Here is a 22,336-nt window from a genome sequence, read left to right on the forward strand (position 1 = left end):
TAAAGAATAAAGAAACAAAGAAATGTTTGCCTGAATGAACGCTACATTATAGTGAGATATTGTGTAATGTGAAATACTGTGAGCAAATGAATAAACAACCTAATTCGTGATAGACCTTTGACTCTGTTTTGTTTGAATCCAACTGTTTTTTGCAGATGTGCATAAAACATGTTACTTTTAGTATTATTATCATTATCATCATTATTGCACTAAATACATTTTAAATAAAGGATACTTTGATATACATTCTACTGTAAGGTTGGAAATGTATTTTCTTCACCCTAAAATATGTTTTGAAATGTATTTTGGTTTGAAAGAAATATATTTTCAATTTCAAAAATATATTTTTGCGGAGCATCACAAATACAAAATATATTTACCAGAGGTGTGGACTCGAGTCACATGACTTGGACTCGAGTCAGTATCGGGTCATTAATTTTATGACTTTAGACTTGACTTGAAAAAAGGTTGTAAGACTTGTGACTTGACTTGGACTTTTACACCAGTGACTTGAACCTGTTTACTTGAAAAGACTTGATATTTTACCCAAATCTAAAATTTAACATACATATTATATAAAAAGTGCGGACCATTAATTCACTTTATTCATTCATTCATTCATTCTTACCACACTCCGTATGTATGTGAGCGTGGGCTGTAGCACAGCCAATCAAATTAACCAGATTTGAAAAAAACAAGAACAAAAGCACTCGAGCCAAAAATGCTTCCAAGAGTAGTTTCTTTCGGGTACATAAACTACGAAGTAGTCAACAAAAAACGAAATGCAACATGCAAAACATGCAAGAAGAGAATCACAGACGGAGATGGAACAACTTCCAACTTTGTCCGACATTTGAAGTTGCATAAAGAACGGTAGGTGGTGCTTTTTTTTTTTTTTTTTTTTTTTTGCTACGATGAGACAGCTGACTTAGCTAACTTCATCTTATTAGCAAATGTTCTCCGGGCTATGTTGATGATACTGTTTGGCTTTAACAGGTATGATATGTTTGTCATGCTATTTTAAATCCGGTCCTGCAAGCGCATCCAAGAATAACATGCAACTTGTTAGCTCAGAATTGTTGGTTAATGGTGAACAGGGTCCATTTCAGAAAGTGGGTTCTGTAGCTGTACTCAGTCTCTCTCCGTCTCCTCCCCATCATTAACCCCGTAGATTTAAGAGTGAGTCTGAGTAGTCCTGCTATGAGCAGGAGAAGTTTAAAGTTATGGCTGAACTGTCCCAGGCATCTTCTGTTGCTCTAACTACAAATGGGTGGACCTCCAGCGCTACGGAAAGCCACGTGACCATGACCGCTCGTTATATCACAGCGGAGTGGTAGATACAAAGCCCTGCACTGCCCTATAGATTACATTAGATTAGCTGAAACTTCATTTATCCCTCGGGTGGGTTCCTCCGCGAAATTCAGTTTCCAGTAGCACAGCACCCACAGAAGTTGCAGAATGTGAGCAGAAATATACCAAATATACACATTTATAAATACAGAGAATACAAAAGGGATAAATAGAATAAGAAGGAATAAGAATACAAGGGAACGGCACACCTCAAGTATTGTGAGTCTATTACACCGTTGGATATTAACAAAAACTATTGCACAGTGAAAAGGCGCTACAGCTACTTGTTCCCCCCTCCTCTGTCCCCGTTTCCCCTCCAGCGAGGAGTTAAACAGTTTGATGGCGTGTGGGACAAAGGACTTTTTAAGTCTGCTGGTCCTTGACTTTGGGAGAAGCAACTTGTCACTGAACAGACTCTTCTGGTTGTTTATGGCCGTGTGCAGAGGATGCAGAGGCTGCCCAGCATGGTCCATAATGTCCATATTGCACCTTAATTTGTTTTTATATAAGTGCGTGGAATCAGTCTTCACTTGAATGTTTTTTTAATAGATAAAAAATACTTAAATAAGTAAACGGCGAGTCGAATTTTTGTCTTTTTCTATTTTTCCTGACCCAAAAATTGATCCGATCCGAACCGTGAAATTTTTGATCCGTTGCACCACTACTGAATACACAACAGATACTGTATACAGGCTGCTCTCCATCACCAGCTTCTCCTCCTCTGTGACCATCAAACTGAATGAACCTCCATCAGAGGAAGGTCTTCATGGTTCCTGTTCCTGAGGACACAGAGGACAGTCAGACACTCATATGGGTCCATGGGTTTGATGCTGGAGTCTATCCCAGCTGATCAATATCCTACAAACAGACTGATCGGTTCTCTGATCTGTGATCGATCAGCTGGAACTAGGATGAGCATCAGAGCCAAGAATAAAACCAGGTTCATACATTCATACCTGCACGGGCAGGTCATGTCATGTCCTCACTCACTGAGCTCTGAGCTCCTTGTTCCATTAATCAGTGTTAAATATGGAATAATCTTTATATCATGAGTCCCATGCAAGAAAAACAAACATAATTCAAGCAAATAATTAAATTCCTTGCGCATAAAGTCAGTGCAGCTCTGCAGCAGGTGCACAGAGAGGCCAAAACCTAAAGAGGTTTCTCCTCTGCTCGCGCTGCAGCCGTGCTACACTTGTACAGTTAATCTGCTAGCAAAGGTCATTTTAGCCTGTGCAGATCACTTTGCCTAAAGGAGGGCAGGGTCCTGATGTGATTGGTCAGTTTGTTGGTGTCAGGACCCTTCAGTGGATAGGGCTGTTCGATATAACGCTATATATCTGATGACAATATGAAAACGCCTATTGTTTCATATTATACACGATCGTTTGTTTCATGGTGTCACAATGTAAACTGTTTACGGTTTATGTTTTCATGGTTTTGATGGTCACTGTAGTGGCTATATCAATTTCTTATAGTTCTTTCTTTCTCTTATATTTAATGTAACCACAGTGTGGACGGAGGACAAGCCACTGTTTTTAAGCGTTGTCATTAGCAACAACGACAGGGCTCAGTCACTCAGGCACAGCTGGCTGCCGGCGGAGCTCACGGGCACGTCACTGCAACCCCCCCCTGGCTTCTGCTCCGCGGCTGCTGAGTGACCCCTCATCTGGGACTCTCCTCAGCTCTTTCTGGGATAGTGGCGCGGCGGCTCCGTTGGTCTTCCTTGGTCTCTTGTGTTCTGGGGGCCTCTGGATGTCTGGAGTTTTGAGCTCCTCCATACCTGCTTCATGCCCTGGAGGTCGGGGCAGTGGCCCCCCACATCCTCTAGCAGATCATTACATGAAGGAACCTTTTAAAAACAAGCGCGTTCATGCTCACAGGTGTACACACGGGTGATCACACACACAAACTACACCCTTTTGGGCTCCTACCTCAAAGTACACTGTGCGCTGTCGATCTCACGTGCTGCACAATAATGTTTAATATTTAGTATTTACTGTCATATTCCCATATATCAATGTGATCTTGTTTATTACTCTTGTTTTCTTCTGCTTGCTTTCTTTTTTCTTTCTCAACAGGTGATCCAGGTCATCGATATATGTATTTTTTGTCTGCTTATTCTGTTGGTTTTTGGTTTTTTTGCCCTTTTTCCCCGTCCCTCTTCTCAGGTTTTTGTTTTTTTTCTTTCCCTCTTTCTTTCTCCCCTTTCTTTCCACCAGTCAAGTCTGTCCCGTATTCAGCAAGTGAAAATAAAATAAACAATAAAAGGTGAATCAGATGGACCATTACGGCAAGGCTGGGATGGTCCATTTGGTAAAGTAAATCCGTTGGGCATCTTTCTTCACCTTTAGACAATAATTCTGATGGCAAAACAACCAAAAGGGACAGGTTTAAAAAAAAAAAAAAAAAAAAAAAAAAAAAAAAAAAAAAGCAACAACGACGGTAAACCCAGCGTGTGGCTCTGCCGTCTGCTTGTTTATTTTCTACATAAACCTTTCACAATAAAGCTGAAGATCCTGTTGAGATTTTGAAAAATAAACTGAAATGATGACAAACAGAAAGACCAATCAAACAAATCCTGGACATTATTCCTAAACGAGGGGCTCGCTGTGTAGCAAGAAAAGTCTGACACGGAGCAGAAAACTGTACTCTGCAAATTATGCCACAAACCGGTCCCCACTCAAACACGGCAAACCTCTTCTACCGCCTACGCAAGAGTCGCATGACAGAGGATGGAGAGAGTTTATGGATGAGAAGCAAAACTCCCTCCACCCACATCACCCTGTTCTGAAGCAGCTTCACCGGCTCCCGGTCAAATCTCACATTAATTTTAAAAAACTCCTCTATACATTTAAAGCTATTCATTGTCTCTCCCCACCATCTCTGACTTGGTTCAGATCGCCATCCCACTCCACTGCCCCCGATCATCCTCTTCTCTTTCTTTTTCTCTTCCTTCCACTCGTCTTGTTTCTATGGGGGGCTTTTAGCCACTCTGCCCCCCAACTTTGGAATTCCTTCCAGACCTCAGAAACATCACCTCATTCCCTCTTTTTAAGTCCAACCTCAAAACCCACGTGTGAAATGAAATCATTTGCTCAGATTATATTTTTTCTTTTTCTTCTTTATTCTTATGATATAAAGATCGTTCCATATTTAAAGTGCAGCTCATTGAAACTGGACCAGCTGCAGTTACCATGGTGACAGGTAAACACACTACTCTGTGACCCTGCAAATGTACCTCAGTCCCTCTTTGACCTCTGCATTTGGTGCCGTCCTCTTCCTGAGACATGGAAGCATGTCTTCTATGGTTCCTTTTAATGTTGCTGCAGAGGAGAAAACAGGAGTGAGTCTCAGTGTTTCTACATCAGACACACAAACCAGGTGATCATGTGACTCTTTCCTCTCAGCTGTGGTTTAGTCTGAGTAGTGGGAACACTGGAACAAGCTTTAATAGTGATGAAAACGACCACATACATGAACTCTGCATAGATTTGTTCTTCCTACAGTTAAACGAGACTGAGTGATGTTTAAAATGCAAACCAAGCATTCACTGAATCAGCACCTGGTCACCTGTCTGTACAGGCCAATCACAGCTCTCCATGAGCCGCTCAGCTGTAAGTTCAACACTACATTGAAGGACAAGTATCACAGATGTTATTTGTATGTACTCTGCACGGACACATTTATAGTTTAGTTATCTTATTGTGCTCAGTGTTATGTAGTCCAAAGGTTTTATTCATATGCATCATGTAGATAAAACTAACACACTTAGCTTCTATATTTGCTTGTAAAAGTTCCTGGTGAGTAAACACTACGCTGTTTTAATATCTTTGCAAAATAAAATACAAACTGTACATCTAAGGAGTACAACATCGTCACTTTTCTGTGGATCATGAATTAAAGTCATGCCAATTACATACAGTGATGTTATCAAGCAAGTATTTATGATTATTTTCATTTCTCTTTAACTCAGTGAATGAATGTGGATTTAACCTGGATTATCCAGGATTCTTCAGTCTCCATTAATAACATCCAGATGAACACAGTGAGCTGTCTGTGGTTGCATCATGTGAAGATCTGCTGTTTATGAAACTAGACACCTTAAATATTTCTGAGAGTAGTTTCACTACAGGAGCAAGAGGGGACGGTGCAGCTAAATGTGACACTGCAACACCCATCACTTTCTTTCTTATAGTGTAAACTTCTTATCAATCTTTTTACATCATTTCTTCAACATTAACTGCACTGTTACTCTCACCTCTGACTCTGAGAATCACTACTTTCTGTAGCAGGATGCGTCCGTCCTTGTTGAAGACCATGCAGGTGTAGCTACGACTGTCAGTGAGGTGGAGGTGTTTCAGGGTCAGACTGAGGTCTCCAGTTCTCAGTGGATCTTTATTCATCTCTGTGCGACCGATGTAAGCCTGGTCCTGTAAACCTGACTGGTTGTTTTTAGTCACATCAAAGTAGTGGATCGTCATGTGTTTGGGTTCAGAGACAGTCCAGTACACTCTGAGAACATGATGAAGGTCAGCTGTGGTTTTAAAGGGCAGCAGGACAGACTCCTCCCCCTCTATCACCTCCACTTTCTCCAGCTGGAAGTCTGAGAGCAGAACATGAACACAGACAGACATCAGTGAGGTTGATCCTCCATCATCTCCTCTGCTGTGTAACCAGCAGCTCCTGTTTTCAGTGTTTCTCTGACTTGGAGCTGAACTGTTGTGTGTTGATATGTGAGGCTGCACAAACAGCTGTGCAGCTTTTATTCTCACACAGCTGGAAACAGCTGCACACTCACAGTTTACACAGCTGGGATTCACAGTGTGGACAAACAGCTGATACACTCACCTCTGACACTGAATGTCACCAATTGCCTTAGCAGGATGTCTCCATTTCCTCTGTAGGCGGTGCAGGTGTAGATTCCACTGTCAGTGAGGTGGAGGTCTTTCAGGTTCAGACTGAGGTCTTTCTCATTTCCCTGATTGCGTGTTATTTCCTTTATGAACTTGTATTTGGGGTGTATACGTTCCCACTTCACTTTGGAAATCTGATCAAGTTTATCTGTATTTTTAAATTGTAGCAAATAAGACTTGTTTCCATACACTGTCCCAATCATGCTCACAGTGTCTGAAAAGAGAAAAGAGACAGACACCATTGAGAGTCCACTCCACTGTGACAAACTTGACCAAGGTCAGCTTTGGTCTTAAAGACAGCAGGACAGACTCTCTCAAAAGAGATCAGACAGATGTGAGTGATCATCTCCTCTGCACAAACAGCTGTGCAGCTTTTGTTCTCACACAGCTGGACACAGTCACAGCTGACTGTTTCCATCAAACAGAGCATGTACACAGAGATGATCCTTTGTTTAAAGTCTGATGAGCATCGATGGTACAGGAGTGATATTTAAAGTATTTATAAGCTCTGATGTTATCGGTGCTGCTTTCAGTCCTGGTGAAACTAAGCAGCTGTGAGTGGTCGTTGCCACTAGTTACAGACGGGAGCATGATGGATGTTAAACACTGAGTGAAGCTTCATCACAGTCAGACTCTGTCAGTGTGTCAGCTCTGCTGGCAGCCTGGAGTCACCTGAAGCTTCACTGTGGGCTGATGCTGAACTGTCACTGTTATATGTGTGTTATTAACCTCAGAGAAACCAACTGCTGTTCAGAAGATTTCGGGTCTGATCAGAGGTTTGGAGGCTGGACTTACAGCACAGGAAGTGATGTCAGAACAAAAAAAGACTTTTAGTCCTGAGTGAGCGACAGGTTTGACAGGACGCTGACGTGGATCTCCTTCAGACCTGGATCACAGTCTTCACACTAAACCCTTTAAACATCTTTACTCTGTTTGTGCTTTTCCATCATCAGCAAATCTGTATTTATCCAAACGCTGCTGCACTAGCTGTCAGCTTTTATTTACCATAACACATTTAAATAATCAAAGTCTTACTTATTGTTTCTAAACAATGTTAGTTTACGATCAAATATATATAGAAGATGAAGCACTTTGTTACTTATTTACCAAAAAGTCTCGTTAAAGAAGTCGACCAATCAGCAGAACCCTGAAGAGCAGCTGTGCCAGCAAATATATTCATCTGTACTGATCAGTGAATGTCAGGAGGCTCTTATTAACAACTAACAACAAGCTTATATTAGATAGAAAACACAAAATATCTCATTACACTTTCAGTTATTAAAATTCATTTTCAGCATTTTTGTGTCTCATATGAAACATTTTATCGTATCAGGTTATCACAGATCCATCAGCAGCTCTTTGATTTCACTGATTCATACTGGATTCACACAAACAGCTGTTTCACTCACCTGTGACACTGAGAGTCACTGATTTCTGTGTCAGCATGTGTCCATCCTTGTTGTAGACGGTGCAGGTGTAGACTCCACTGTCAGTGAGGTGGGGCTTTTTCAGGGTCAGGCTGAAGTCTTTATTTCTCAGTCGATCTTCATCCATCTCTGTGCGACCTCGGTAATCCTGGTCCTGTTTATCTGGCTGATTGTTTCCACTCTCATACACGTGGACCTTCCTCTCTGTGGGTTCAGTGAGTGTCCACTCCACTGTGACGTCCTGAGGAAGGTCAGCTGTGGTTTTAAAGGGCAGCTGGACAGACACCTCTCCTTGTTGCACCTGCATCTGCACGTGCACAATGTCTGGCACACTCTCTGTAAAGAGACAAAGAGACATGAGTGAGGTTGTCCTCTGCTGTGTAACCAGCAGAGGACAGGATGGACCAGAGTGTTTCTCTGACTTGGAGCTGAACTGTTGTGTGTTGATGTGTGAGCACAAACAGCTGTGCAGCTTTTATTCTCACACAGCTGCAAACAGCTGGACACACAGGTTTACACATGCAGGGATTCACAGTGTGGACAAACAGCTGTAACACTCACCTCTGACACTGAGAGTCACTGATTTCTGTAGCAGCATGTGTCCACCCTTGTTGTAGACGGTGCAGGTGTAGACTCCACTGTCAGTGAGGTGGAGGTCTTTCAGGGTCAGACTGAGGTCTTTAGTGTTCAGTGGGTCTTTGTTCATCTCAGTGCGACCTCTGTAATCCTGGTCCTGTTTATCTGGCTGATTGTTTTCACTCTCATACACGTGGACCGTCCTCTCTTCAAGTTCAGTGAGTCTCCACTCCACTGTGACGTCCTGACAAAGGTCGGCCGTGGTTTTAAAGGGCAGCAGGACAGACTTGTCTGCATCTGTCACATTCACCAACTCTGGCGAAGGAACTGAGAGAAAACAGAAGAACACAGACAGATGAAAAAAAAGTTCCATGACATAGTGGACACTGCTCTGTTGTTCAGTATTGTGTAAGAGGACACAGGTATTTATTACATAATTAACACATGAATCAGTTGAGTGTGGTATAAAATGGATGTGGTATATGAGACTAAATATTCCCACTGTGTGTACTGTCGGGAAAAAAAACAAATTCAGTACAAACTGTGATTAATTATATGCTACAAATGCTAACAAAGCATGTCTTTGTATGTTCTCCTACCAAAGGTTTGTTGCAATACAAGCTTTATGGAAATATTCTGAAAATGGGCCTGGAAAACAGCATTTGAGAATTAAACCACTAATGGAGGTTAAAACTATGTGTAGTAGCAAAAAGACGATCATACAAATACCGTCATATCCAGACATCAGTAAGGTTATCTTAAAAATAATTAAAGAACACAGCACCCAAGAATCTGTCTGGTTGGATCTTATTCATCTTATTCACACTGTGGACAAACAGCTGTAACACTCACCTCTGACAATGACAGTCACTACTTTCTGGAGCAGCATGTGTTCATCCTTGTGGTAGACGGTGCAGGTGTAGACTCCACTGTCAGTAGGGCGGAGGTGTTTCAGGGTCAGACTGAAGTCTTTAGTTCTCAGTGGATCTTCATTCATCTCTGTGCGACCTCTGTAACCCTGGTCCTGTTTATCTGGCTGATGTTTTCCACTCTCATACACGTGGACCTTCATGTTATTGGAGTCTCTCCACTCCACTGTGACATCCTGAGGAAGGTCAGCTGTGGTCTTAAAGGGCAGCAGGGCAGACTTCTCCCCCTGTGGCACCTCCACCACCTCTGGCAGCAGAGCTGAGAGGAGAACATGAGGTTTAAAGACAGACAGACATGAGTGAGGTTGATCCTCCATCATCTCCTCTGCTGTGTAACCAGCAGCTGCTGTTTTCAGTGTTTCTCTGACTTGGAGCTGAACTGTTGTGTGTTGATGTGAGAGGCTGCACAAACAGCTGCTTTCCTCTGTCAAACATACAGTCAGTACTAACTTTGAATTATAACAAACGATTATTTAACCTTTATTAGTCCCACACGTGGGAGATTTGTTCCTCTTGGACCTGGGTACCTCCAGGAGCAGCTAATCAGCTGACCTGGGAAACCTGGGGTGGTTAAGGTCAGGGTGGGGCAATTTAAAAACAAACAGAATTTTAAAATGAACTCTAACATAAACAGACAGCCAATGGAGTGAAGCCAGTAAGGGACTTTAACTGGGAGTTCCAGTTAAAAGTTGTGCAGCACCATTTTGTATCCTGATAGAGATGCCAGCAGTCCTTTGAGGTTAGAAGAGACACCTGAAGTTTGCCCCTCTTCCATCTGCGTTCAGCTCTCCCTTCTCACAGCCGCATCGTGTCACTACACCAAGGCTCGGTTTTAGTCTTGGGCTGCCTGGTTTTAATGGCGCCACAGAGTCCAGGATAGTTTGGCAAGAAGATTGAAATCAAATCTGACAGCAGCGAACAGAAGCGCTGGTTTGAACTGTGAAAACACAGCATCAAATAATACAGCCATACGGTCAGAGAAGCCAGTGTCAGACACTTCCACCTCAGACACAGGTAGACTATGTGACACGACCAGGTCTAGTGTGTGTCCGTGTTCATGTGTGTGAGCAGGTACGGACTGGACCAGATTAAAAGAGTCAATAAGGCTTAAAAACTCCTTCACTAGAGGTTTGTCAGGACAGCAGACATGGATATTAAAATCTCCCACAATAAGAACATGATCATAGTTGGGCATAATCCCAGCGAGGAATTCTGAAAAGTCATTTATGAAGTTCTTATTGTATTTAGGGGGACGATAAATAACAGCAAAGAGCACAGAGTTTGAGCGACTGACTTCAAAACACGTGAGCACATTTAAAATCCTTTTTAAAAACAACCGCCGTACCTCCTCCTCTCCCTGATGTCCTTGGTGTGTTAAAATAGGAACAACCTGCTGGTAATAGTTCAGATAAATTACTGGACTCACCAGTGTTAAGCCAAGTCTCAGTGACACACATGAAGTCCAGTTTCCAGGAGGTGAACAACTCCTTCAGAATAAAAGATTTGTTCACCAGTGATCTGGCGTTTTCCAGCCCAATCCTGACAGGAGCTGGGGCAGAGGTATGAGCCCCAGCGACACAGGGAGCCCCACACAGCAGCCTTAGTTTGTCAGGGTTCGCCCAGTGCACACACTGAGCCGAGGAGAAGAGGGGTCACGAAGGAGCGGTGCGTCATCCTGGCCGACCACAGGGATGAGGCAGGAATCCACAGGGTCCAGGAAGTGTCAGTGCACAAAAACTCCTTGAAATAATCTCTGTATTGCTTGGATGGTAGTTGGATGGTGCACCAAGAAGAGCTTGAGTTTAACTAGCCAACCACTGCGCCTACCCCGACGCCTTCGCAGGGGAGGTAGCGTGACAGCACGGCATAGGCCAGTCGGGATTTGTGACAGCAACGGGCACCACGAATTCTGTTCTCCGTTAGCAAACCGATCTGTGTTTTGATCAGAACTTCAGAGTTTTAGAAGCGACTGTCGATCGTACACCAGTAGAAAGCAAATTTCCTGAGTGTCACATGACAAGAACAATATAAAAACAAACAAAACTGTAAGCCAGAGATGAGCAGCCATTTACACCGGCGCCATCTTGATCCCCATTTAAAGCTGCAATGAGCTGCTACTAAGTGAAAAATTATATTTGTTGCTACTATGTAACAAACATTTCTGGACTGTGTCCCTAGAGTACAGCAGTAAGTGCTGAAAGAAGCTGGTTTGTGAGCTGCTGGTATTGGAGAGTCAGTAACAGCTCAGCTGTAGAAGAACACCAGACCTCAGGAACAGGTCTGTGATTGGTGGCAGAGGATCTGCTCTTCCATCTAAGGACCCTGAATCACTGAAGCTGCTCAGACCAGCTGATCCTGGAAAAGTGCTCTGATGCTCACGTTAGTCATGTGACCTCAGTACGGGATTAATTCTTGTTATTGATAATATGAACACAATAACTGAATGACTGAATGTGTGACTGTCGTGTTACTGAGTTACAGGTGCAGGTGAGGGCTGCTGCTTCCACTTCCTGGTCTGCTCTGTGGAAACGCACACACACACATTATAAAACATACACACACCTTCTCTGTCCTTCATCCTTTTATATGCACAGCACATAAACAGACCAAAGGCAGCAGCCAGAATGATCAGAGTAACCAGCACAGCTGAGAGTACTTTGGGCCAGACTGGAGGAGGAGGAGGTTCTGTAACACAAACACACGAGACATTAACATCATCAACATGTTTGTATGAACTCACTTCAATCTGACCTCTGTCCACTGACGTGTGACTTTCAGCTGTACTTCAGTCCGGTTCTGATCTTGTCCTTCTTTACGGTAGATGCAGGTGTAGGTTCCACTGTCAGAGACTGTGGGGTTCTTCAGAGTGAGGCTGAGGTCTCCAGTCTGCAGAGCATCGACTCTCATTGATGTTCGATTTTGGTAAAGATCACTCTGACCACTAAGATCATCACCCTCATCAAGATCGTCACTTTTCTGCGTACGCAGGTGAACTTTTTTGTCACTCAGCCCATCACGGTCCCACACTGCTGCTATGGAGCTCCTGGAAACATCAGTTTGTACCCGACAGGGCAGCAGGACAGACTCCGCCCCCTCATACACCTCCACCCCTGAGGCATGCTGGGAAACTGAAGACAGAAACATGAAACAGGTGAGACCTGTGCTTCACAGTCACATGACCTTTCTCTCTCTCTCACACACACACACACACACTTCAGCAAAGAAACAGTGCAGTGCTAACATGAACCATCAGCTCAGGTCTGTAACAGTGAACCTGTCCAGCTCATCAGTGTCTCCATCCAGCTCAAATCACCAACACAACACAAGCACATGTGTACAGTAAAGGCTTCTGCACACACAGCAGACCCTTTGTCCTCCCCTCAGACAGTTAAAACCTGCTCTGTACTCAGAACATCAGAGGAAGCAGCTGAGAGGAGCTTCTTGTGAGGGTCACTCAGGTCCACCAGCAGGTGAGCAGTGAAAGATGGGCTCAGGTCAGGTGGATGAAGCTCATCTGTCTGCAGTCATGTGTTAATTATATGAATGTAGCGTATATGCTGTGAATAACATCAGCTGAAAGTAACTCAGGCTGTCACATCAGACAACAGATAAAACTCTGTGTTACTAACTGAATGATTTTATGCTCCTCAGCTGCAGCAGCACCAATATGTAGTATTTACACGTGGTACCGATACGTAGTACATGTTTCTGTCTCATCCTCTTAAAATCGGCTTTGGGTGGGAGTGCTTGTTTCTCTGTGTGGGTGGAGGTCTCAGCTTCATCTGTGTTAAAACTGTAGTTACAGCACTGAGCTGACAGCACCCTGGCTGTGTGACAGGAGGAGGGCTGGTTTACTGTTTCTAATTTCTGTTTGCATCTGTGGCTCCTCCCCCTGTTCAGGTTTGTTACATCTATAAGGCTCAGTGGGAACTTCCTGTAGCTGCAGTCTGAGCAGTCAGATCATCACACACACACACACACGCTGCTCAGTACAATAGTGTACAGCCAGGGTCAGGGTGTCGAGTAGGAGACTCACAGAGCCCTCCAGGCCCGGGTTCGAGTCCTGCCTGTTAGCATCCACCCTCTCTGTCTCCTGATGTCTGTACTACACATGTTTAAACCAATGACTGTAGAAAACATGGACGACGCGACAGCGCCTCCTCCAATTGTACAAAAACGAAGCCAAAATATTGCATGTGGAGGCTGCCATCTTGCATTTTTGGAGCCAGAGTCTGCGCAGTAGTAACTTGGGGTGTAGCGACTGTAGCTGTGTGCCAAAACGTCGGCTGCATCCTTCGGAGGACCCGGCCTTCGCAGTCTACGTGGGCCGGGTCCTTCGAAGACCGAGAAGGCCGGAAGTGCGAGGCTGTGAAATGGGACGGTCTAGCCTTCATATTTGCGTCACCGCTGTGTCGGTGGAGTTTAATAAACTCGGCCATCTGCGGGGGGCCAAGATGGCGGCGCTGTGAACGGTCTGTTACAGAACTCGCTCTGTCTTAAAATTCCTTTAAAAGCAGCAAAGCGAACTCTAAGGTGCACACTTCTAACTACATGTGATGGCAAAAAACCTGGGCTCAAATAAGAGAGCTCTTATCACTCCTACTTCCTCCCCGTCAAAACCTTCTGGTAAGAAAACAGTGATGGAAACTGACACGGCGGAAAGCATTATAACGACGCTCAAGATGGCTATCGAAGAGCAAGGAGCTAACATCGAGAAAAGTATTAGCGACCTGAAGGTTACAATTAACTTTATCTCAGAAGATCTCAGGGAGCTATAGCTTCCTATAACAATAGCTATAACAATAGCTTCCCTATTGTCAGGGCTCTAGAGTGCGACCAATTTGGTCGCAAATGCGACCAAATTTCTCAATAGTGCGACTAAAAAAAAATACTTGGTCGCACCGGTGCGAGAGAGATAGCCAAGAGATAGTCAAAGGCGGGGACCTCTGTGATTGGCCGTGGTCCAGATATTCCTGCAGGCCTCGTATGTTTACGTTTGAAAGTACGGGCAGATAGAGAAGGGTGAGTAGCTAGGTCCGATAGAAGTGTATGAAGTTGGTATTGAGAAAATATGAAAAGAACAATTGATAACTTTTTTGTTAAGTTAAGGCCTGATTAGTCCAAAATTCTGAGCCAGCGCTCTGACACGGAACCATCAACCTCTCAGTTTTTGTCAAACACTGGTCCGGAGACGGCATCAAAAAATGAGCCACATACAATCGACTCCCAGCCGGAGCCCAGTGAAAGTAAAAGTGAAAAAATGTATAAATTTCGAATCGAGTGGCTTGACCAGTTTCCCTGGCTAAGATACAGCCAAGCTGACAATATGATGCACTGCATTTATTGTCGCGAGTGTGGAAAGACCATGGCCAGCAACACTGCATTTGTCTAATACGTGCTAATAATACTACTAATAATAATCTAATACATTCTCTGATACGTTTCGACCTGAAACGCTGAAAAAGCATACAGCATCAAGAAGACACATTATATGCCGCGATAAATGCACTGCCCAAATGTCCCCTCTTCCCACTGCCTTTCAGCGGCAGGCAGGAGTAAACAGGTCATCCGAGGAGGCCGAGATGATCATTAAGTTTAACATCGCCTACAATATTGCAAAAGAAGAAGTTCCGTTTACTAAGTTCAAGTCAGAAATAACTCTTCACAAGAAAAATGGCTTGGACATAAACCCCACATACAGCAATGATGTTGTGTGCGCCCAGTTTATAGGCGTCATCACTGACACACTGAAAAAAAAGACGTCAGTGGAAATTGCGAACAGTGCATACATGGCATTCCTGATCGATGGAGAGGCAGACATCGCCACAAAAGAATGCGTCATTGTGTACGCTCGTATCTTGCAAAAAGGAAGACCAGCGAATATACTGATTGGACACATTGAGGTCGAGCATGCCCATGCCAAAGGTAAGCCATGTCATGTCATGTCACGTAGCCTATGTAAATAATATAATTAATAATATTACGTCTTTTTACTGCATTAACCATATGTAGCATATTCTTATCATTGAAAATCAAACATAGCAATAATACATGAATATAGAAACTGAAACTGAAAAAGACTGCATTGTAAACTCTTGATCTGATAAGTAAATGGTATTTTTTTTTATTCGTTTAGGTGTTTATGCTGCCTCAAAGAAAGCATTTGCTGCTCTTGGGGACCAGTGCAGTAACTGGTTGGAGAAAATCATTGCTATGGGGGCTGATGGCGCTGCTGTTAACCTGGGCAGCAAAGGGGGTGTCATAGCCCTTCTGCAGCAGGAGGCAGGTGACCACATTGTGCCATTCCACTGTATGCCTCACAGGTAAGACTAGAAGACAAGAAATGCCTGACACTCTAAAGTCACTGTGGGTTAATTTCTTTTATAGAGAAGATATATCTACATTTTAAAGTTTACTATCTTTTCAGATTGGAATTGGCAATGTTGTCAGTTCAGAGGGACATTCCAATGATCAGGCAGTTGTATGACCTTCTCCATTTAATTTGGAAGACGTATCATTTCAGCCCAAAATCAATGAGAGAGCTCAGGGTCATTGGGGCTGACTTGGGAGTAAATGTGCTGGTGCCCAGTGGGGTGAAGGGAACAAGGTGGCTCCCACATGTTTCAAGGGCCCTGGAGACCTTTCTGAAACCAGGCCAGTTCACTACTGTGTACCGCCACATGGACTATTTGGCAGGTTCCTCTGCCAATGCAGACATTGCAGGCCGAGCTACAAAGGTCAGTGCATTATTTATGAATATTCTTTTTATTTGAGCAAATTACGCAATTATTATTGACTTTATATTTTTTAAGAATGTTTTAAGAATGTTCATCAGTGTTCTAGGGTGACTAATTTTTATTGTTAAGAAATCAGTGGAAGATGGTTAAGAAATCAGTGGAAGATGCCACTTTTGTGGCCTTTTGCCATTTTATTACAGATGTGTTCAGTGGCATTATTAGGTTTAGCCTCCTACTTCAAAGAAATGGTGTCATCCTACCACAGGTAAGTGAGATGAAGTGGGATGTGTATATTTGAATTGTGTTTGTGGTCATCTTCAACCTTTTTAAAAATACAACACTGTTATACCCAAACAGGTCGTTTGCAGCCTGGAACAACTGCTGGTGACCACAGAGGTAATGGTTGCAAGACCCAAGCCTCATGGAAGACTGTCAGAGTTCCTGACTGATATGAGGCTGCAGAGGAGGCAGCAGGATAAAGAGGGTGAAATGGCAGTCTACAAATTCCAGGTAGGCCTACATATAGCTGTGTCTCGTATTTAAACAGAGAACACTATTTATTATTTTATGATTATTTCTTATTTACATTTGCACAAATCTTTCTAATATCAATATCACAATCTCTATTTATCATTTATGCAATACACAGACAATAACACTCAAAGGAGAGGCATCAAATCTGGCTGAAGATGGTGTTGCTGCCACTAAACTTAAAAAAGTAATGGATGCAAGAATCAAATCGACTGTGAAAAATCTGAAAGCAAGATTCAGTAGTCTCCTAGGCAAGTGTATTAAATACATGTAGATAAGAAATATTTTTATTATTGTTAACAGCATTGTTATATTTTTATTTTCATTTATTAAAATGTATTTGTTCTTACAACAGAGGAGAGTGCTTCTGAGTCAGCCACAACCAAAGCTGTCAAATACTTCAACATTTTCAATCATGATAGCTGGCCAGAGAACAAAGAGGATTTAGCGGACCATGGTGCTGATGACCTTGCTTTTCTCTTGGATCACTTCTCCACAGTCCTGAGAAGGTAGCTGGTGGATTGCTACGATATCATGTGTGCTGCTTGTAGATATGTTGTTTATGTGAACATTGATTAGCTGTGTAAACCACATCATTTTCAGAAATGGTGTAAATGCAGAGCTTGCAAAAGAAGAGTTTGTAAGTTTGAAGCTGTTAATTGCCAAGATGTTCAAAGACAAGACCTACCTCAGCCTTTGGGAGCTTATGTTGACCAGTACAAGGTCAGTTTTGGTTGATGTTCTTTCCTAAGATTGTGTAAGTTTTGCTATCTAACACACATTGGTTCAATAAATCTCTTGAATGTATTTTTCTCTCAGAACATCCTGCATCTTGTACACATTATGCTGGTCCTACCTGTCTCAGCTGCGGTATGTGAAAGAGGGTTCTCTGCACAGAAGAGAATTAAATCAGACACAAGAGCATCCCTTCATTCAGAGACAGTGGATGACCTGATAAGAATCAGTGTGGAGGGGCCAAGTCTGGAAGATTTTGATGCTAGAGAGAGTGTGGCAAGCTGGTTCACCCAAGGTGAAAGATCAAGAAGGCCAAATTACAGGAGCTGGCCATCTGAGGGGCATGTGACTGCAATGGAGGACAGTCCATAAGATAACAAGTTGTTCGGATATTGAAATGTTCAGATTGAAGCCTTTGACACTTTGAGTAACTTTTTAATTTAGATGGGTTTTTTTTATTTAATATATCTTGAGATGTTTTAAATTTCTTTAATGTTGAAATTTCAGCTCAGTGAAGCACTTTAAGCACAAGCATGTTTAAGTAATCTTTCTTGTAGAACTTTGCTACAAATAAAGAGCTTTGTGTTGAAAGGTTGTTAGTTAATCATTTACAAATCAATATTTACAAATCAAAAAAACGTGAACATGTAAAACTGCGGTGTTAAGCAATGCAGTTAAAAAATTTGGGTACGCCTAACTTTTGTGCTGGTGCGCCTAAAAATAAAATTTAGGCGCACCAGTGCAACCATGGCAAAAAGTTAGTCTAGAGCCCTGCTATTGTTCTGAAGACTTATAGTATGCTGTTGCTGCTAAAATGTTTTGTGAGTAGTTCTGCTCTCTCTGAAGCTTACACACTCTTCTCAGGGTAAAAAGTTAATTTACTTTTCAAAATTTCATCTTTATCCTTTATTTCTTTTAATGCTCGAGGACTAAGAGACAATACCAAAAGGAAAGCTGTGTTCTTATACGCTAAAAGTTTGAATACTGACTTTTGTTTCTTACAAGAATCCAATTCTGAACCTAAGGACGCTAACTTCTGGAAATCCCAATGGGGCGAAGATTTATGGATGTCTCATGGCACAAACCATTCAGCTGGAACTCTGATTTTAAAGCATAAATTTAATGGAAAAATTATATCTTCAGAAACTGATCCAAAAGGGCATTTTATTTTGCTGGTTGTTTTTTTAATGATCAGACCCTCTTACTGGGTAACATTTGCGGCTATAATAACAAACAGGAGAATATGGACCTAATACTTGTTGTGAATGAAAAAATTGAGTCTTTAATAAGTAAATTTGCTAATCTAAAGATTTTATTAGGAGGAGACTGGAACTATTCACTCAATAACATGATAGATAGATGGCCAAGTAAAAGTCAGGAAAATAGTAATTATAGGTTGGATTTTATGAATGAAAGAGACCTAATTGATATCTGGAGACTCAAAAATCCAACAATTAAGGAATTTTCATGGAAAAATAGATCTGGCTCATCACAGTCTCGTATTGATTATTGGCTAATTTCTGATCCTTTATCCAAATATGTTTCTACATCAAAAATGTTGCCAACACCCTTGACAGATCATAAAACAATTCTTTTGGAGATATGTTTGTATGCCAGTAAACCATCTAAAAGAGTGAATTCATATTGGAAATTAAATAATTCTCTTCTACTGAATGATTTTTTGGTAAAGGAAATTAAAACAAAAATAGATGAGTATTGGAACAAGGCATGTGTTGAAAATGCTTTTTGTAAAAATTGGGAGCTCATGAAATTTGAATTGAGGTCCCTTTTAATGAAAAGGGGAGCTGAAATAGTTAAAAATAGACAAAAAGAAGAGTCAGAAATAATTTCTGAAATTATCACTTTGTCTAGATCACCTGATAATTTATCTGAAGATAACCGGAACAGACTTTAAATTCTACCGATAAAATTAGATAATATATACAAGGCAAAAGGTGCCTTTGTGTGGTGAAGAAGGAAATGGCTTGAAGAGGGAGAACAAAACTCTAGCTATTTTTTCAAATTAGAAAAACATCATAATGCTCTTGCCAGCATGACTAAACTTTGTTCAGATGGGGTCATCACACAAGACCCTCAAGTGATTTCCAAGACTTGTGAACTTTTCTATAAAAATTTATATACATCTAATCTTTCTACAGAAGACATGAAAATTCTATAATTCCTTAGGTAATATTAAGACAATTAGTGACAATAATAAAACTATGTGTGTTGCCCCCATCACAATACTAGACATTGAAGGTGCTATTAATAAAATGAAACTTAATAAGAGTCCAGGGAATGACGGGTTGACTTCTGAATTTTACAAATTATTTTTAAAGGACTTATCACGCTTTTTACATAAAGTATATATTGAAAGCATTGATAATGAAAAGCTCCCTCCTTTTTTGACTCAGGGACTAACTACTTTGATTCCAAAACCTCATAAAGACACCCTTTTGATAGAAAATTGGAGACCTATTTCACTGCTGAATAACTATTATAAAATAATTGCTATGTGTTTGGCTAAAAAGTTAAAATGTGCACTTAATGATATCATTGATGAAACACAGTCTGGTTTTATGACTGGCAGACACATAACTAACAACATAAGACTGGTAATTGATATTTTGGATTATTCAGATCTAATCACAGATAATAGTTTCATTCTTTTTTGGATTTTTATAAAGCTTTTGACTTCACTGAAGATGAATTCATGTTCAGAGCTCTTTATATTTTTGGCTTTGGAAATATGTTTAAAAAATCAATTCAAACTTTATATGCAGATCCAAATAGCTCAATCAAACTCCCATTTGGTACAACGAAAAGATTTGATATCAACCGTGGGATCTGGCAAGGTTGTCCAATTTCTGCATCTCTTTTCCTTCTTCCTATGCAGTTACTCTCTATTCATTTTAAAAACAGCAGTGTAGTGGGTCTCTCTATTGCTGGCAGAACATTATCTATTACTCAACTAGCGGATGACACAACACTTTTTTTTAAAGGATAAATATCAAGTTGATGAAGCTCTCAAAGTTGTCAATAATTTCTCAATAGACTCTGGTCTTAAACTCAACATTCCAAAATGTGAATTTCTCCCTGTTAAATTCTGCACAGATACTATTATATCAGGTGTTCCTGTTAAAAAATAAGGTTAAATATCTTGGTATGGTTGTAACAAGTGTCACCTGGCAGTTTGTTGCTCTCTGCCAGGTGATTGGCTGAAGAGCTGTGAAAAGGTAGTGGGTGTGTGGGGTGAAGTCAGCGCTCTTCTGTGGAAGAAACCAGAGGCAATTAATTCACTCGGGTGTGAGTGGGTATACTGTCGGTGAGAGACTTTTGCCGTTTTGTTTGGATCATTTGCTGGCTGTATGTGCCTATTTTTAATGTGTCGTTGGACTTTTTTAGTGTGACCACCAATTTTAACAGAAGAATTGATCAAGCCCTAGATCGACTGCGTGCAGGGAAACTGATCAATATTGTAGGTATATTGAGTGTTTGGTTTTAGCTTCATGATTTTAAATGGTTTCATAAAATCGGTATTTTATTGGGTAATATTTTAATTAATAATGTTGTTTGTTTTTCAGCTGTGCTGTCTCTGCTGTCCTTTTTCGTTCTTTTGATTGATTTGTAATTTTCTTTTGGTTAGTCCGTCCAGCCGTAAAGGCGGTTATTGATTGAGAGTGAGTTGTCTAAGGGTGGACTAACCTCCCTTTTTTGTTTAATTGTTTGTGCCACTTCCCTTTGTCTCCCAGATTGCAGGCCATGCATAGCGCTGATTCCCAGCTGCGCTGAGACCTGAATTGTTTGCAGTGCGTGTCACGGTTGCAGTGTCGCTAAGCGGGGTGTGACGGGTTGCAGTGTAGTTATATTCGCACAGTTAGTGTGCTAAGTCTCATGTGCAGCTGGGATATCAGCAGGATGTGTTGTAAGTCCTGTCTGGAAATAAGGGGAATTTGTATGTTTAATTAATGTAATAAATAAATGATCAATTTATTTCTTTGTCCCGTTCACTCATACCTTGTGCTCGGTTACATTATCATTCAAAAAGACCAAGATGCCAGATTATCTGAAAATTTCGAACGAGCTCGATGAACGTGAACATGAGCGGTTAAAAAAACAGACCCGCGACACACTCGGTATGCAGCCACACCTCTGTGTGTGTGTGTGTGTGTGTGTGTTTCTTACTGAGTAAGAGGAGCACGATCATCTTCATATTCATCCTCGGTAACAGTCCCGTTACAGCTGAGCCTCACCGACCGCTCCCAGACACGTCACTCTGAACAAGATGGCGCACAAAAAAAACTGACTTTCTACCGGAAGTCTCCTCCTCCCTGAGAACCTTCATAATAAAAGCTCTTTACAGTGTTGAATACAAGGAAAAAGGAAAGGGAAGAAATAAAGAGTGATGTGCAGGTGAGAAGCTGTAACACTCACAGACTGTACGAATGTTAAAGATGCTCCAATAAAAGAATAAAGCTCTTCATTACAAACAGAAAGGAGTGAAACACACCACCTCCTTTCTGCCTGTGAACTGAGCCCACACAGTGGACTCTGTCACTGATGCAGCTGTTGACTGTGAGCTTATACCACGGTTCATGTTTCTAGCATCTAATCATTTCACCTTAAACACATATAACACAACAGTGTGAACTACACACTCTGAGGTACAGTGGCCCCTCGCTATCCGGTTGTTCAGTCTGACGTCACTAGCCGTGTCTGGGCCTAAACTCTGCTGCAGGTCCATATATCTAATGATCACTGTGGCATTACTGAGAGTTAAAACACTGTCTAAAGTCTTTCATCTTTAATAAAATGATCAGCGTTCTGCTCTACCACGTGTAACAATTGAGTTTAACATCCAGGCATCCATGAAAACAGAATTTATGACATTTAACGAAGTTAGAAGTTAGCAGGCTAGCTTCCATCTAAATACAATATAGCATGTCCTGACTGCGGGTTTTTAGAAACAAATTCAAACGTACAGCTCTGCTATCACTTCTAACATAAATGAAGACAGAAAACTAAACAGCAGTGACGTTTGTAGGGTTACTGAAGTTTGGCTAGCTGGTATATAATGATGTGCTACGTGACCGCTAGCGACACAGCTATGTTAGCATAATATAAACAAGCTAACT

At 41.7% G+C, this 22,336-nt stretch overlaps 1 protein-coding gene and 2 long non-coding RNA genes across 5 annotated transcripts; 2 read left to right on the plus strand and 1 right to left on the minus strand.

Annotated features, from left to right (window-relative positions):
• Window positions 1-1,200: 1,200 nt before the first annotated feature.
• On the minus strand, window positions 1,201-21,476 carry LOC102076543 (polymeric immunoglobulin receptor). 2 transcript variants are annotated; one of them, XM_025905858.1, is made up of 10 exons: window positions 21,387-21,476; window positions 11,964-12,326; window positions 11,764-11,883; window positions 9,122-9,457; window positions 8,255-8,596; window positions 7,676-8,029; window positions 6,202-6,480; window positions 5,612-5,956; window positions 4,592-4,676; window positions 1,201-2,129 (listed from the first exon to the last, which is right to left on the minus strand). In XM_025905858.1, the coding sequence occupies exons 1-10, from the start codon at window positions 21,418-21,420 to the stop codon at window positions 2,081-2,083; spliced, it is 2,307 nt and encodes a 768-aa protein (XP_025761643.1). In that variant the 5' UTR covers window positions 21,421-21,476; the 3' UTR covers window positions 1,201-2,080. The 2 variants fall into 2 exon arrangements, with proteins under 2 accessions (XP_025761643.1, XP_025761642.1); XM_025905857.1 differs by having other exon boundaries at window positions 11,761-11,883.
• On the plus strand, window positions 16,155-16,701 carry LOC112846420 (uncharacterized). The gene is made up of 3 exons (XR_003219357.1): window positions 16,155-16,200; window positions 16,293-16,445; window positions 16,585-16,701. It is a non-coding gene; the product is annotated as an uncharacterized LOC112846420 (long non-coding RNA).
• Window positions 20,377-21,194, plus strand: LOC112846413 (uncharacterized). Of its 2 annotated transcripts, none has more exons than XR_003219347.1 (2): window positions 20,377-20,683; window positions 20,786-21,194. It is a non-coding gene; the product is annotated as an uncharacterized LOC112846413 (long non-coding RNA). The 2 variants fall into 2 exon arrangements; XR_003219346.1 differs by having other exon boundaries at window positions 20,377-20,679.
• Window positions 21,477-22,336: the final 860 nt, after the last annotated feature.

The sequence above is a fragment of the Oreochromis niloticus genome, linkage group LG3 (assembly GCF_001858045.2).
Source record: "Oreochromis niloticus isolate F11D_XX linkage group LG3, O_niloticus_UMD_NMBU, whole genome shotgun sequence".
Taxonomy (NCBI): Eukaryota; Metazoa; Chordata; class Actinopteri; order Cichliformes; family Cichlidae; genus Oreochromis; species Oreochromis niloticus.

What these genes read in the sequence shown, in the direction of transcription:
- LOC102076543 (XM_025905857.1), bottom strand. Translation starts at nt 21,420, where the DNA reads ATGAATATGAAGATGATCGTGCTCCTCTTACTCA. An exon ending in GATCGTGCTCCTCTTACTCA is followed by an intron (nt 12,327 to 21,386) that starts GTAAGAAACACA and finishes TTCTGTCTTCAG; the next exon opens with TTTCCCAGCATGCCTCAGGG. An exon ending in AGTGACTCTCAGTGTCACAG is followed by an intron (nt 6,481 to 7,675) that starts GTGAGTGAAACA and finishes TTCTCTTTTCAG; the next exon opens with ACACTGTGAGCATGATTGGG.